General features: G+C 42.8%; 1 protein-coding gene across 1 annotated transcript in view; it reads right to left on the bottom strand.

The window, feature by feature from the left end:
* mylka (myosin, light chain kinase a) overlaps positions 1 to 17,500 on the bottom strand; it is an 80,884-nt gene that overhangs the window by 49,324 nt on the left and 14,060 nt on the right. Inside the window, exons 3-12 of the mRNA XM_053329074.1 lie at positions 14,697 to 14,904; positions 11,673 to 11,718; positions 9,391 to 9,547; positions 7,960 to 8,125; positions 7,831 to 7,852; positions 7,013 to 7,223; positions 6,392 to 6,465; positions 4,953 to 5,053; positions 4,662 to 4,871; positions 1,429 to 1,557 (exon numbers count right to left, since the gene is read on the bottom strand). Coding sequence (XP_053185049.1) covers positions 1,429 to 1,557; positions 4,662 to 4,871; positions 4,953 to 5,053; positions 6,392 to 6,465; positions 7,013 to 7,223; positions 7,831 to 7,852; positions 7,960 to 8,125; positions 9,391 to 9,547; positions 11,673 to 11,718; positions 14,697 to 14,904 — 1,324 coding nt within the window. The remainder of the gene's footprint in view (positions 1 to 1,428; positions 1,558 to 4,661; positions 4,872 to 4,952; positions 5,054 to 6,391; positions 6,466 to 7,012; positions 7,224 to 7,830; positions 7,853 to 7,959; positions 8,126 to 9,390; positions 9,548 to 11,672; positions 11,719 to 14,696; positions 14,905 to 17,500) is intronic.

The raw sequence follows: 17,500 nt of genomic DNA on the forward strand, positions 1-17,500 counted from the left end.
AACACTGGGAACACTGGGAACACTGGGAACACTGGGAATACTGGGAATACTGGGAACACTGGGAACACTGGGAACACTGGGAACTGTCCTTTAACCTGTGATCAGAGCTGGATGATGACACCTGATCACAGGTCTTTACATGGATACCTGTTCTAAATAAATGTCACACTCAGCTTTATATGAGTCTGTCAGAAATATCTATGAAATAATCAGTTCAATAAAACATATACAGCTCAGCTTGTTCTCTGTCAGAGAGGATCAGCTCCTCAGAGTCTCTGCTGCCCTCTGCAGGAGCTTTCAGTCCAACACACTGAGCTTCATCACAGGATCCTGAGCTGTTTCAGGATCCTCACTACGTCTCTCTGCAGGCATCACATTTAACATCTGACACAACAATACACATCCACTACTGCAACATTTATACTATAGACATAAAGACATTAAAGTAAATACTCACAGCAACAGTAACAGAGCTACAACCTGATATATAGTCATACTGTAGTAAAGTATGATATAAAACTACTTTCTCAGTTTGATGGAAGCTTTGTTCTAAATGTGAAACCGAAATATTTTATCACAAAGAAAACAAGACTGAAATAAATGAACAGTAACTTTGATGAGACGTGTGCCAATCAAACTAAATGATAACCTGAAAGATGTGAGAACTGAACTAATGACTGTTGAATCAGGCTTGTCCAAATAATTAATATGAAGCATCATCATTCAGTAACTGTCAGTATCTGAGGTTACATATTTATTAGGGGTGTGACGATACACTCAGCTCACGAGATCGAGACAAGACGAGATTTTAAATATATTTTTAAGAAAACTTCAATGAGGAAATAAATGAAAAGATTGAATTGAAATGTTTTAACTAATCATCTTGTAATGAATCAGTTCTACTTTCTAAATATATAATGATCATATGCAGTATGCAGCACTGTAAAAGGTTTCCTCATATAGATATTTTATAGATGGATCATTTTGGTATTTATGGAAATAACAACCATAAATACAAAGGTTAGATACAATCACAAATACTAAAAAGTAAATTATAAAGAGTAGAAACAATTCTAATATATAAATATAAATTAAATAAAGAATCTTATTTAAAGAAATTATAACAATAAAAAAACACAGAAATAAAAGTAAATTGCACAAATCCTGTATCACATAAATAAAGTAGAACAAAATATAAACTTATAATTTAGTAGTGTGACTCATTTTACTTTTGGCATCATTAGGCTTCTGTAGCTGCTCCTCCTACCTCAGGCTCAGTGTAGAGACCTGAGCCCCCCCCCCCACCCTAATCCTAAACCCCTAATATTTATGGACTAACTTCCTCACTGAGCATCAGACAGGAAGAAGCATGGAACAGTTTATTGGCTGAACTTTGACACCACACAGTGACACCATGACAGTACTGACCGTTATGCAACCAGCTGACACCTGGAGCAGGTTTTCCCTCCACAGAGACCTGCAGGCTGATAGTCTGACCCTCCGATACACAACAGCCCTGCAGACCACTGACGAACACTGGAGGCTGTCCAGAGACACCTGAGAGAGAGAGAGGACACACCTGAGACAGAGAGGACACACCTGAGAGAGGGAGGACACACCTGAGAGAGAGAAGACACACCTGAGAGAGAGAGAGGACACACCTGAGACAGAGAGGACACACCTGAGAGAGAGAAGACACATCTGAGAGAGAGAGAGAGGACACACCTGAAAGAGAGAGAGGACACACCTGAGAGAGAGAGAGAGAGAGAGAGAGAGAGGACACACCTGAGAGAGAGAGAGGACACACCTGAGAGAGAGAGAGAGAGAGAGAGAGAGAGAGAGAGAGGACACACCTGAGAGAGAGAGAGGACACACCTGAGAGAGAGAGGACACACCTGAGAGAGAGAGAGAGAGAGAGAAGACACACCTGAGAGAGAGAGAAGACACACCTGAGAGAGAGAGGACACACCTGAGAGAGAGGACACACCTGAGAGAGAGAAGACACACCTGAGAGAGAGAGGACACACACCTGAGAGAGAGAGAAGACACACCTGAGAGAGAGAGGACACACACCTGAGAGAGAGAGGACACACCTGAGACAGAGAGGACACACCTGAGAGAGAGGGGACACACCTGAGAGAGAGAAGACACACCTGAGAGAGAGAAGACACACCTGAGAGAGAGAGAGGACACACCTGAGACAGAGAGGACACACCTGAGAGAGAGAAGACACATCTGAGAGAGAGAGAGAGGACACACCTGAAAGAGAGAGAGGACACACCTGAGAGAGAGAGAGAGAGAGAGAGAGAGAGAGGACACACCTGTGAGAGAGAGAGGACACACCTGAGAGAGAGAGAGAGAGAGAGAGAGAGAGAGAGAGAGAGAGAGGACACACCTGAGAGAGAGAGAGGACACACCTGAGAGAGAGAAGACACACCTGAGAGAGAGAGAGAGAGAGAGAAGACACACCTGAGAGAGAGAGAAGACACACCTGAGAGAGAGAGGACACACCTGAGAGAGAGGACACACCTGAGAGAGAGAAGACACACCTGAGAGAGAGAGGACACACACCTGAGAGAGAGAGAAGACACACCTGAGAGAGAGAGGACACATCTGAGAGAGAGAGAGGACACACCTGAGAGAGAGAAGACACACCTGAGAGAGAGAGAGAGAGAGAGAGAGGACACACCTGAGAGAGAGACAGACAGAGAGAGAGAGAAGACACACCTGAGAGAGAGAGAGAGAGAAGACACACCTGAGACAGAGAGGACACACCTGAGAGAGAGGGGACACACCTGAGAGAGAGAGAGAGAGAAGACACACCTGAGACAGAGAGGACACACCTGAGAGAGAGAGGACACACCTGAGACAGAGAGGACACACCTGAGAGAGAGGGGACACACCTGAGAGAGAGAAGACACACCTGAGAGAGAGAAGACACACCTGAGAGAGAGAGGACACACCTGAGAGAGAGAGGACACACCTGAGAGAGAGAGAGAGGACACACCTGAGAGAGAGAGAGGACACACCTGAGAGAGAGAGAGAGAAGACACACCTGAGAGAGAGAGAGGACACACCTGAGACAGAGAGAGGACACACCTGAGAGAGAGAGAAGACACACCTGAGAGAGAGAGGACACACCTGAGAGAGAGAGAGAGGACACACCTGAGAGAGAGAGGACACACCTGAGAGAGAGAGAGAGGACACACCTGAGAGAGAGAGAAGACACACCTGAGAGAGAGAGGACACACCTGAGAGAGAGAGGACACACCTGAGAGAGAGAGAGAGGACACACCTGAGAGAGAGAGAAGACACACCTGAGAGAGAGAGAGAGAGAGAGGACACACCTGAGAGAGAGAGAGGGGACACACCTGAGAGAGAGAGAAGACACACCTGAGAGAGAGAGAGGACACACCTGAGAGAGAGAGGACACACCTGAGAGAGAGAGAGAGAGAGAGAGAGAGAGAGAGAGAGAGAGAGAGAGAGGACACACCTGAGAGAGAGAAGACACACCTGAGAGAGAGAGAGAGAAGACACACCTGAGAGAGAGAGGACACACCTGAGAGAGAGAGAGGACACACCTGAGAGAGAGAGGACACACCTGAGAGAGAGAGAGAGAGAGAGAGAGAGAGAGAGGACACACCTGAGAGAGAGAAGACACACCTGAGACAGAGAAGACACACCTGAGAGAGAGAGAGGACACACCTGAGAGAGAGAAGACACACCTGAGAGAGAGGACACACCTGAGAGAGAGAGAGGACACACCTGAGAGAGAGAGAGAGAAGACACACCTGAGAGAGAGAGGACACACCTGAGAGAGAGAGAGGACACACCTGAGAGAGAGAGGACACACCTGAGAGAGAGAGAGAGAGAGAGAGAGAGAGAGAGGACACACCTGAGAGAGAGAAGACACACCTGAGACAGAGAAGACACACCTGAGAGAGAGAGAGGACACACCTGAGAGAGAGAAGACACACCTGAGAGAGAGGACACACCTGAGAGAGAGAGAGGACACACCTGAGAGAGAGAAGACACACCTGAGAGAGAGAGAGAGAAGACACACCTGAGAGAGAGAGGACACACCTGAGAGAGAGAGAAGACACACCTGAGAGAGAGAGAAGACACACCTGAGAGAGAGAGAAGACACCTGAGAGAGAGAGAGAGGACACACCTGAGAGAGAGAAGACACACCTGAGAGAGAGAGAGAAGACACACCTGAGAGAGAGAAGACACACCTGAGAGAGAGAGGACACACCTGAGAGAGAGAGAGAGAGAAGACACACCTGAGAGAGAGAGAGGACACACCTGAGAGAGAGAGAGAGAGAAGACACACCTGAGAGAGAGAGAGGACACACCTGAGAGAGAGAGAGAGGACACACCTGAGAGAGAGAAGACACACCTGAGAGAGAGAGGACACACCTGAGAGAGAGAGAGAAGACACACCTGAGAGAGAGAAGACACACCTGAGAGAGAGAAGACACACCTGAGAGAGAGAGAGAGGACACACCTGAGAGAGAGAGAAGACACCTGAGAGAGAGAGAAGACACCTGAGAGAGAGAGAGAGGACACACCTGAGAGAGAGAGAGAGAGAGAGAGAGAGAGAGAGAGAGAGAGAGAGAGAGAGAGAGAGAGAGAGAGAGAGAGAGGACAATAGTTCTTACTGTTGACAGACAGCGTCCATGTTGCCGAGGTAACCTTCTGTCCATCAGCAGTGATCAGCTGACAGCTGTAGTTGCCGCGGTCAGCCTGTGTCACTCTCTCCACGGTGAAGGTGAGACGGGTGCCATCCTGTCTCTGCTGCAGACCTGGTCCAGTCCTCACCTGACCCCCGTCCTTCAGCCATGTAACTGTGGCGACCGCAACTGATGAGACTGATAGCAGGTGAGAGGGGAGACTGGTAAGACCTCATCAAGATGAAACAAATCAAAGGTTTTTATTTGATCCTGGATTACCTTGGCAGGTGAATGTGACCTGTGCTCCCTCTGTGGCCTCCTGGTCCAGAGGAATGGCCTCGAACCGCAGACTGGACCCCAACCCTGACCTCCTCACTGCCCTGAAACACACAGATATACTACTGTAGAGAACTATGAACTAGAGTTGTTCCGATTCCGATACCAGTATTGGAAATGCCTCCGATACTGCCGAAAATGCTGGCATCGGTATCGGCGAGTACTGGAGTCCAGGCACCGATCTGATACCATGTCATTTAACCCTAACCCTGGTTAGCTCCGTTAGCTCTGATACATTTCTTCTTCGCTGCTCTTAAAACAGTTGCGCTGTGCTGCCATCAACAGCTGCTGTTTTAGGGGGGCAAAGAAGAACTGATCACCTCACGCCCGTACCATACTGTTCTATTTAAAAATAAATGGCTTCCTTTGGTGCATTCATTCATGTTTTACAAAGGGTTTAACCTGAGCCAATCCTTACCACAATAATAATCAAGTCACAGTCATGCAGGCGTAGTATGATTTTTTTTTTTTTTTTTAAATCACACTGGTATCGGTACTCAGTATTGGCCGATACCCACAGCACAAGTATCGGAATCGGTATCGGGAAGGAAAAAATGGTATCAGAGCATCTCTACTATGAACACTGATCACTCCTCCAACTGCACTCTACTGAATTTAAACATAACCTGTTTGCTACTGAGAGTCTGTGAGAAGTAGAAGAGGAACAACATGAGGAACAACCTAAAGGAGAACGAGGAGAACGAGGAGAACGAGGAGGTCGAACCAACAAGGCAGCAGCCAGGTGTCCTTGCTTCAATCATTCCTCCTGTTCATTCTGAATATTAACACATCTGCTTCTAATGTGCTTCCAGTGTTCAGTGATGGAGGACTGGATCACAGTGTTTCACTCATTTAAAGTCTCTGATCAGCTTCTATTGAGCTTCATCAGTGTGAGTTATTATAGTAACCATGGTAACTATAGTAACTATAGCAGTGTGAGTTATTATAGTAACCATGGTAACTATAGTAACTATAGCAGTGTGAGTTAGTCATATCAGTGATATCTGACACATTTACAGTCTGTTTAGCATCAAATTCCCTCTTAGTGTTTCCTTCCTTCCTTCCTTCCTTCCTTCCTTCCTTCCTTCCTTCCTTCCTTCCCTCCCTCCTCTTAGTGTTTCCTGTTTCTCTGTGGTGGAAGTATAGTAACAAAAAGACTTTGCTACTAAAAACACTGTAACGCTGAAACATAGAAGATGAAGATTTGACTCATTCAGACTCTGAAGCTTCATATTAGCTTCACATCAACTTTTAAATGTTTCCACAGAAGGAGGACTGTGGGTTTAGTCCTCCATCACTTCCTGTAAACATGATGAAGGATCTTCTCATGTTCTGTCTGATGATCTGATATTTCTGTTAGAAGTGAATAAAAGTTTCTATACCTGCTGCTGCTGTCTGATGCCCCTCCTGTCTGCTGGACTGGACCGGTCTGAGGCGGAGCAGGACTCACAAGAGACTGCAGACAAATCAATCAATCTTTATTTATATCGCACCTTTCATACTTTCATTAAAGTCGTTAATCCAGCGTGCAAGCCTTAGTCGACCCCTGCTGGGCCTAAGTATACTGGGTTTTACATAATTACATCTGAGACCTCAGTTAGAGACCTCAAAATGACAAAATCCCAAAAAAACAACAATGAACTGGTCTCTGGTTGAACCTTACTGGTCCCTTACTGGGCCCTTACTGGTCCCTTACTGGGCCCTTACTGGTCCCTTACTGGGGCCTTACTGGTCCCTTACTGGGGCCTTACTGGTCCCTTACTGGGCCCTTACTGGTCCCTTACTGGGGCCTTACAGGTCCCTTACTGGTCCCTTACTGGGCCCTTACAGGTCCCTTACTGGTCCCTTACTGGTCCCTGCTGCTGTATTTTACAGAATAAATTGACATAAATATATTTTACATTCAAATTGACCTGCTCTGTGTCTCACCATCATTCTATATTCTTAAATATATTTTATTATATTTCATGTTTATTACTCTTAATAAATAATTAGAACCAAACCTGAAAACCAGCAGATGGAGGAGCTGCAGTCTTCTTCTCAGACACTAGAGGGAGCTGTCTGCTCCTCCAGGAGGTTCCCTGCCGAGGCTGAGGGAGGGGCTTCTCTGTGGGACCACTGGGACCACTGGGAGCACTGGGAACACTGGGAACACTGTCATCCACTGTCAGAGTTCTGTCCCTGGTTGGTGTGTCCTCAGCTGGTCGGACGGTCCTGCAGGAGAATCTTTCTGTCACTGATGTGATTTAAGACTCTTCTTGGACTTTCTTGGTGAACAGAGGACTGAAGTCATTTAACTTATATTAGTGAATTCCTCCCATTAACGGATACTTGAATGTACAGATACTATATGTATGTATGTATACACTGTCACATATGTAAGTACAATAAATGGACCTCAGTTACAGGTTTTTCTATTTTACGTAACTTTGAGCTCATGGATCTCGAGTCCAGAAATGACATTAAACTATAGTTGTTTCTGTGATATGCAGTCTGCTTTTTTATTCAAGGAAGTGAACACATGAGTCTTCATTACAAGCAGTTTTAAAAAGATCACAGAGAACATTGCAGATCCGCAGCTGCAGGTTTAGAAACTGATTCAAACAACTATTCATATATCAAGAATTGGTTTTGAATCAAATTGAACATCGAGAACCTGAGATTGTGAAGTTAACAAAGATTCCTTATGAATAAGACAACTGGGTCTCATCAACGTAACGATGGGAGGAAACGTTGAAAAGATGTGATGTGGATCAAACAAACCAAACGGCCTTCAGTAGGACACTGTTTCATGTCGACATGTTTTAAAAACGGGACTCACCTGCAGGAGCCATCAGGAGAACCTGTGAGGACAAACATCAGGACAGAAACATTTACTCCTCAGTCACAGTTTGAACACTGTCTGTGTTTTATATCAGAGGACTTTAATAACCCTGATTGGTCGTCTTACTCTGGACTCTCAGCTCAGCAGTGGCGGCGGCCGTCCCGGCGCTGTTGCTGACAGAACATGTGTAACTTCCTGCATCCTCCACACACACTTCCTTTATCTCCAGGAAGTGCAGGCCAGAGCGCTCATACATAGTGACCCGCCCACCAGGCTGAAGCTCCGCCTCCTCCTGAAAGAGAGACGATCATTAAAATGACCCATATGTCGTCATGGTTCGGCTTAAAAAAGGCTTAAATAGTACAAAACAGCGTGTAAACTGATTAACAATGAACTGAAATCAAAAGTAATTTCAGTGTTTAAGTGAATATGTCAACATGTTACTTAGTAAGTAATTCATTTTTGGTCTCAGAGCTGATTTGCAAAGTTTGAAATTCTGTCAAAGTCTTAATTTTAGTTTTTTAATTCAATAAATGGTTTGTTAGCTGGTCCTTGTTGTTGCTTTCCTTCAGTAAGAAACATAGGTGGTATTCACTTTATCTAAATATGACATGACTTCACGTCCAGACACAAAAGTGAAGCCAAAATTTCTTTGGAGTCAGTCTGTGCACTAGGGATGTGTCTTTAAAACCAAATAACCAAATAATCGTTTGTAGGAACTAACTTAGGACTTTGTGCTGTGGTCTTTTAATGAGTCACTGAGCTGTAGTTTAGTATTCAGGTTCATTAGCAGCTGCTTTCAGCCACTAGGAGGAGCTCTAAGCTTCAGAGTGAATGTTTACTGCTGCCCTCGGCTACTTTGACTCGGTAGTAAGTTAGCCTGCTAGCTAGCCGACTGGTAGTAAGTTAGCCTGCTAGCTAGCTGACTGGTAGTAAGTTAGCCTGCTAGCTAGCCGACTGGTAGTAAGTTAGCCTGCTAGCTAGCCGACTGGTAGTAAGTTAGCCTGCTAGCTAGCTGACTGGTAGTAAGTTATCCTGCTAGCTAGCTGACTGGTAGTAAGTTAGCCTGCTAGCTAGCCGACTGGTAATAAGTTAGCCTGCTAGCTAGCTGACTGGAGGGAACATGATGCAGACGAAGACACACTAAAGTCCAGCGTGGTTTAAAAGCTTCCAGAAAGTAAAGGATAATGTTGTCAGGTGTGAAATATGTGGAGCAGAGTTGAGCTACGGTGGCTTCACATGGACAAAAAGCTGCTGTGACGGTTGCTAAGGGAGACGGACCTGACGCTAATCACCAAACTAGTACGTGAACAGAGAGAAAGCTAACGTTACGTCTCTCATTGCTAACATGATGTAAAGGAAATGCTCCGCATAGTTTAAGACGGGGAGAAAATAATCAGCTGTTATATTTTTATTGGTCTGTAAACCTGTAAGATTTATTATTTTAATGAATGTGTTTGTGTAAAGAAATGAAGGCTGATTATCATTTAAATTAACACAAGTTTAGCAGTTAAAGCTTGTTTGTTATCAAAAGCGTCTCTGTTTAGCTCCGCCCACCTTGAACCATGTGACCTGGGGTTGCGGGCGTCCGGTGGTTTTGGCAGAGAACTTTCCGGTCTGTCCCGGTCTGGTAATCACTCGGCTCGGTTTGGAGACGAACCGTGGCGGACTCTCACCCCAAATACTGGGCCTGGTCTCCACCGCAGAGCGATACCTGGAAGCATGAGAGTTAGAGCTGTGACAGCGGATCATAACTGCTCGGTTGTATTTTCACAGTTTTGATGATGCTTTATTTTACAGATCCTTTCATTTTATAATTTCCTGGGAGTTTAGAGTACTATCAGTAGGCAGAAAGTACTTTATTGGTACCAGAATACAAACTTTACAGAGATTAACTCAACTCAACCACATAAAATACCCAATTTCTTTAAGAAAACAGGCAAAATTCCCTTTAATACTACATCACTATAATACTGCAGTACTGTTACTATAATACTGCATACTACATCACTATAATACTGCAGTACTTTTACTGTAATACTGCATACTACATCACTATAATACTGCAGTACTTTTACTGTAATACTGCATACTACATCACTATAATACTGCAGTACTTTTACTGTAATACTGCATACTACATCACTATAATACTGCAGTACTTTTACTGTAATACTGCATACTACATCACTCATAATACTGCAGTACTTTTACTGTAATACTGCATACTACATCACTATAATACTGCAGTACTTTTACTGTAATACTGCATACTACATCACTATAATACTGCAGTACTTTTACTGTAATACTGCATACTACATCACTATAATACTGTAGTACTTTTTACGTTTTAAGGAGTATTTTTACATTGTTGTATTGGTGTAACCCTGTTAAAAAAAGGACAATAAATAGTTTAAATATGTTCATGTTTGATAAATTGTGATTAAAAGTATTAAGAATAATATTTCATGAAGTTTGACAAAAAGTGTTTAAAAATAGTTTAATAAATAAGTTTAAAAAGTTTAAAAGATACAAATGTGCACTTTAAGATATTTTGTGTTATTTTGAAAAGCCACAGGGTTAAAAAGGAAGTACCGATTGTGAAAATTGTAATTCTGGTAATTAATTGGTTAAGATCTGGCTAAACAGGAAGTGTATGTATTTTTGTGTGTGAAAGAGAACCTTGACTGTGGTGAGAGGGAGAGCGCGATACGGACGAGGAGAAGAGAGAACTGCTGGCGTTTAATGTGGTAGAGTAAGCAAATATACAGAACACGGACATTGTTTGTAAAAAATATCAGGAGATAAGCGGACAGTGAATCTCGTATGTGACTGATATTCAGCACAACACCGTGCTCGAGTGAAAGGACGAATACTTTGGCAGAGAGTATTCAATGAGGAGCGCAGCTAACAGCTAATGCAGCTCGCATTAGCTTAGCTTCTTCTTCATCCAAGTGCAGCTAACCCAGCTACTCGACGAGGGGAAGAAGTAAGCCTGCTGTGTGCCGGACCTGTTGAGACGATCAGCGGTGAGGTTCTACCGGGAGCGTGGGAGTCATCTGCAGCCGTCTTGGCAGCGACACGCTGGTCCAGACAGGAAGAATCGCCACCATCCGCCCATGTATCAGCAACCCGCTGGTACCACTGCAGTGAGTCTCTAACTGTTTTATTTCAGCGCTTTAGCGTGAAGCAGCCATTTTGTTTCTGGCTACAACGCACCCGAGCATCGCTTCGGGCCTGCATCGTTAACATCTTTTTTTCAGTTAGTTATAACTTCCGGCTTTAGGTGTTTATTATTTGTTTTTTATTAATGAGTGCACTCAAAATAAGGGGTTATTTGAATATTTAGAAATTGATCAGTTAAAGGTACAGAAAGGTTTTGAATTTGAGTGTTTATTTTGTGTGTATTTTCATTGTTGAGAGAACATTTGTGTTTATATTTACATCAGTAAATCTTTAAAACTTACCTTCCTTCTGGTTATTTGTGTTTTAGAAATAGTACTGTTGTTTACAAAGTGTTAAAAGGGTACCTACAGATGGTAAGGAAAATTTAATTATTTCATTTCTCTATAGTTTTGATTAAAACCCTTAAACATTAGTTTTAAAACATTCAAATAGTAAATAAAAGTGGTTTGCGTCACAGAATAAATAGATATTAGTTCATCAACATTATATTACAGTATACTTCTAATTTGGTATTAGTTAATCTTTAAGAAAGAGATTTCTACAACATTAAGAACTTGGGAAGCGTACCTCATAAACATAGACAGGCCGTCTAGAGGGCGCTACATTGGTATTTCTTTAAGGGAGAGAAGAGAGATCATTTAAGAGCTCACCCTGTCTTCATGGAGGACGGGAAGCCATATTTTTTCCCAGAAGTTTCTGCAGGTGGAAAAAAAACATTTGAGTTTAGAAGAATTTAAAGTATTTGTTTTTTCTTTCTTTCCCTTTTTTGTAGTTGTATGATTATTTTCCTCATTATTTGCACAATAATTACAATCAGTATTCCAGTATTGATCATAGATACAGAATAGTGATAAATTAATAGATTAAAAGACGAATGAAACAATACAATAAGTTAAAGAAATACACATTGTTCCGTTACACATAGAAGAGACATTTATGCTGCATTCAGGAATCAGGAAGACGGGAGATGAGAGAACGAGACCCACGAGACATGTTTCATATTGGTTACAGTAAAATTAAATATAAATAATATATTCTTGTGTATTATTTAGTGTGACTATCATAGCAATACATATGGCTATAAAAATTCAGTTTTCTCTAGATATTGCCTTGCGAACTGAAACGTATGTTAAATTCCCTCCAAAACATAATTCATTCATTCCCGAGACGGATCATGAGATGAGAACGGCTCTTTGTGAATCCCTTCTCTATATTCACTGGAAAAGGAGAAAAGGAGTTTTCTTTTGGAACAACGTCACATCCGGTACTGAACTCCGTGGTGGCAGACGGTGAAAGTTAAAATATTTTAAAAGTCAAAACAAGAAACTGGTTGAAAAGTGACCCTCCAAGTCCAGGGTTAGGGTTAGGGTTAGTCCGGGGCAGTGGCTGGATACTGTTGAGGAGATTTACGTGATGGAAAGACTGACTTCCTGTCTCCGAATGAAAGCAGGGACCTTGGACCAAAGGTGGCAGAAATGGTTTGTGTATACGAAAAAAGAAGACTCTAATATGCAGCAGACCTAATGGACCGGGATGAAAGCTGCAACCAGAGGTACTTACTTATTTATTTATTTATTTTTAAATATTTTTTCTTTATTCTTCTTTATTTACTTTTACTCTGTTTTTTTCATCTTCTATCATTTTGGTAACTTGCATTGTTGCGCAATGACTCTTTTTTATGTAAAACAAAAAAAAAGCAAAATAAATAAAGAGTTAAAAAAAAAAAAGTTAAAATATTTTAACTTTGAACGTCTGCCGTCGACGGGTTTCTTTGTTTTTCCGTCCTTCTCTCGTCCACTAACATGACATCCGGTTTGCCGTCTGTCTGATCCCAAGTGACTGCAGCTTTACACTCACCGTCCCTCAGTCACTATCACATTCAGCCAAATGCACTTATAGTAAGTCAGGTGATGTATTATTTATCTATTCATTATTTATTGCCTTATTGTTAATATTGGCATTAATTAAGGCATAAAACCCTCAATGGGCTGACTCCTCCCCCGTTAGAGGCAACACACTCAGCACCAGATCTGCCTCCAGAGGGGACTGTGAGGTGCAGTTCAGACGGAGCCATAGAGGCCAAAACTCATTAGCTGTCAGGGGCAGTGCATGTTGGAATAGTCTCCCAACTCTGATCAGAGATAGTTCCACTTTTACTGCTTTTAAAAAACATCTTAAAGAATGGTTACTGTCCCATGAATAACATACTGACTAGCACTTAATGTGAGGACTACGGGTGGAAATTAGCCTGTCCTCAGCAAATAAACGATATAATAATTTAAAGGGATTCCTGCTGGACAGCTTTCACCCTCTTTGTCTGAATCTCTGCTATTACTAATCAAATAAAGACGAAATGGCCAAAAAAGAACATCTTTAAAAAAATGAAGGCAAAAAAGCCCAAAAACATATATCTGTGTTTTCTGTCAACTGTGTCTGAAGAAAGCTGCTACACGTGTTCCACGTCTGGTTGTGTTTAGACAACAGGAAGCCCCCATCGAGCTGTTTACGACGCAGTAAACTCTAAACCTTTGAGGCGGCTCGCTGCTCTGAGTAACGGCCGTACACACATGGACGAGGTTTTATGAGGAATATCGCTGAGGTCATGTTTGGAAACTGCAGGATTAATGAAGTCAGAGTTAACAGTGTTAGAAGCATCGCCTCTCCAAACACCTCCACAAACCTGAAACACATGCCACAGCTCCTTTCCTGCATCTTCATCTGCATTTGATTTAATTCAGCCTCATTGTTTGAAATGCTTCTTGCTACCTGCATTTCCACAGGAGGAACTAGGCTATAATTGAAGCTCAGTTTATATTGGAGCCAGTTTGAAGCCCAGAGTTGCAGCTTATATTTGGTAGCATCTTTGCCGTTTGGAGCCAAGACCTTCCAAATAAGAAGCATGTGTTGCCTTTCATGGTCTAGAAAACTCAGTAAAATAATGCTACTCAGTGCAAGCAGAGCAACAGGTGAGCAAACTGTCAGTCACAGCCATCAATCAGCTGGCATCAAAGCTACTACAAGTCTTCAAATCTTCAAAGTAGTAGTAGTAGCAGGCGGGGAGCTCCGGTCCTCTGAAATGAAACCAACCAGGAAGTAACTTAGAGCTGCATTCTATCAAAAGGCCACCAGGGGGCGACCGTCTCTATACAAGTCAATGGAGAATTCACCAACTTCTCACTTGATTTCTAACCTCAGTAAACGTTTTCAAAATGTGTTTATGGTCTCAATCGCTAGTTTAAAGCCTTCTTCAATGCAGTATGATGTTCATTTGGGACATTTTGGCCTCCCTGATTTTATATGTGACGATAAAGCAGGGTATGCATTAGGGCGTGGCTACGTCCTGATTGACAGGTTGATTGACCAATGTCCTCCAGATCCAGCCCTCGTAACCATAGCAACCTCCCCGCTCCACCTCATGCCCATATAAGTAGAATCCGTGTTTATATTTTTCCCAGCATGCACCTGAAATTTTCAAGATGGCGCTGCCCAGATCCGAAACTATTGGCTTCCGAGCAGCAGTCCACAAACCAATGGGTGACGTCACGGATGTTACGTCTGTTTCTTATATACAGTCTATGAGTAGTAGTAGTAGTAGTAGTAGCAGCAGTAGTAGTAGTAGCAGCAGTAGTAGTAGCAGTTGCAGTAGTATATTAGTAATATTAGAGAGTTCAAACCTTCCAGCAGGATCTCCACAGTAACCTGACAGCTCCCCGCCTGATTGGTGGCCTGGCAGGTGTAACAGCCCAGGTCTTCTTCTCTGACTCCGCCCACCAGCAGACTGAAGGTGCCCCGCCCACCTCTCTCCATGACACAGCGCTCGCCACCAATCACAGCCCTGCCGTCCCTGTACCATGTGATCTGGGGCTCAGGATGACCTCGCACCTGAAAGACAGAGAAGTGTTAAAAGCTAACGTTACTTTTTCATTTGGATCCTACTCGGCACTTTGCTAATGCTAATGTTAGCTGCTAACTTCTTTCTAAAAGCTGCTTTTATAACTCTAATCGCATTTTAATATTGCAAGCCTTTTTGTCCCTTCTACTCCCCCGTAGACGGCTCCTCTAGCTGTAGCGCTATGCTTTGAAGTGGCCTCCTGCAGTAAACCTACCGCGCTGATGGAAAGTAAGAGAGCTACTGGACTTTTGAACGGCTTGTTTAACTTTAAAACACTTCCAGACGCTTCAGTTGACAAGTCAAAAGTAAAATGCAACCTGTGTCAAACGGAGTTTAACTACCACCGGAGTACGTGGAGTTTGAGTTAGCAACTCCACGCTAAACACCCAGGTGCAGCCAAGCCAGCCTCAGCTCCACCAAAGGACCATTTTGGAGTGTGGGAGTCGCAGCAGAGCTGTGATTGATTCCCAGTTAAGACACTCTGGTAAGAAATGCTTTACATTATGGGCTTAAAACTGCCTTCAAATGGAAAATAACAGGATTTTAAACATGCAATTCAAAACGTGATTAATCGCGATTAACTATGGAAACTCTGCGATTAATCTCGATTAAAATAATTAATCGTTTGACAGCCCTAAAATAAACGTTTCACCTCTGCAGAAACATAACGACTCAAACCTACTGAGAGAAAAACAACACATTCAGCTTTGTCACATGACCATTAGCAGTGCTGACAGACAGGAAGTACATTATGGGCTTAAAACTGCCTTCAAATGGAAAATAACAGGATTTTAAACATGCTATTCAAAACGCCATTAATCGTGATTAACTATGGAGATTCTGTGATTAATCTCGATTAAAAAATTAATCGTTTGACAGCCCTAATTTTAACATTGCTTGAGATAAAATTCCAAGTCCAGCTCATCCACGACCGAGTCAGGACCAAGATCTTTAAAATGTGTACTACAACACTACATTACGCTGCTAGTTGTGAAAATGTACTTTGCAACTAACACAATAAATGTCTCTTAATGCCAGGAGATGTTGAGATATTCAGCATCAGCATCTTGTGTGTGTGTGTGTGTGTGTGTGCGTGTGTGTGTGTGTGTGTGTGTGCGTGTGCGTGTGCGTGTGTGTGTGTGTGTGTGCAGCATGTGGCGGGCAGATGTTTCAACTGTTTGATGGCTTTAGCCACAGTTCCCATGAGGCCTTGCAGCTCAATTAATCTTCTCCCTTATTGGTGTGGACTGATGTTGTGTTCAAGCGCTGTGGGATTCTGGATACACGGACCCTGAACGCCCCACTGAGTCACAAGATCAGGATGCATTCTGGCTCCTTTTCTTTTTCTTCTCTACCTTCTCCTGTTATTAACTCCCTCCTTTCCTTTTTTCCTTCTCATAAACGGGTTTCACCACAACGTCCTGATAGCTCATAGCTGGACATTTTCAGAGGGTGAATCAGTGTCATTTGGGACGACGCCAGAAAGAAAATGAAAAGCAGTTGTAGATGGAAATAAAAAGAACAGTATAAAAAGTGAATGATGAACAAAGTGAAAGCTGACACAAACAAACGGAGCAGAACAAAGTTAAAATATACCAAACAATAACTTCATTAATGAACTCTGTCAGGTCAACTGCACCTGATCACAAGACTGAAGAAATGTTAATCCCTCTTATCTCTCATGCTCTTCTCTTTCCTCTCACGTCTTCCTCTCCTCTCTTTAAGGTTTGACACACACTGTTTTTGCTCTACCTCATTTTTTTTATCATTAGGACATTTTACATTTTGAATTTGAACCTTTTGTCACTTCCACTTAAAATGAAGATAAAAGAAGTTTAAAAGAAGATAAAAGGTCATGTTGCTTTAAGATATAAGGAGTCAGAGTTGGAAACACCTCTAATAAAAAGGGCTTATATTGACTATTTTACTTTATTAAATGTTATTAAAAACTGTTCAGAAGTTAATCAGTAACAATTAAAATTTAAACAATATTTAACCCTCCTGTTGTGCTCCCGGGTCAAATTGACCCCATCTCTTTTGACGGTTCCTCACTTCCTTCCTGCTCTCCTTACTTCCTTCCTCTTTTCGTCCTTCCTTCCTTCCTCATTTCCTTCCTTCCTTCCTCTTTTCCTCCCTTCCTTCTTTCCTCCTTTACTCCCTTCCTTTGTTCCTTCCTCATTTCATTCTTTCCCCACTTCCTTCCTTCCTCTTTCCTCCCTTCCTTCGTTCCTTCCTCATTTCCTTCCTTCCTCTTTTCCTCCCTTCCTTCCTTCTTTCCCCCCTTCCTTCGTTCCTTCCTCATTTCCTTATTTCCCCCCTTCCTTCGTTCCTTCCTCATTTCCTTCTTTCCCCCCTTCCTTCGTTCCTTCCTCATTTCCTTCTTTCCCCCCTTCCTTCGTTCCTTCCTCATTTCCTTCTTTCCCCAATTCCTTCCTTCCTCTTTCCTCCCTTCGTTCTTTCCTTCCTTCCTTGACCTGAGCACAACAGGAGGGTTAATGTAATTTTTGAAATTCGTTGTATTTGAATCTAAACTTTCTTTGTGAGGAGTTTAAACTCAATCATACTGATTTCAAAGTTTAGGATCAA

The sequence above is a fragment of the Scomber japonicus genome, chromosome 11 (genome assembly GCF_027409825.1).
Source record: "Scomber japonicus isolate fScoJap1 chromosome 11, fScoJap1.pri, whole genome shotgun sequence".
Classification (NCBI taxonomy): Eukaryota; Metazoa; Chordata; class Actinopteri; order Scombriformes; family Scombridae; genus Scomber; species Scomber japonicus.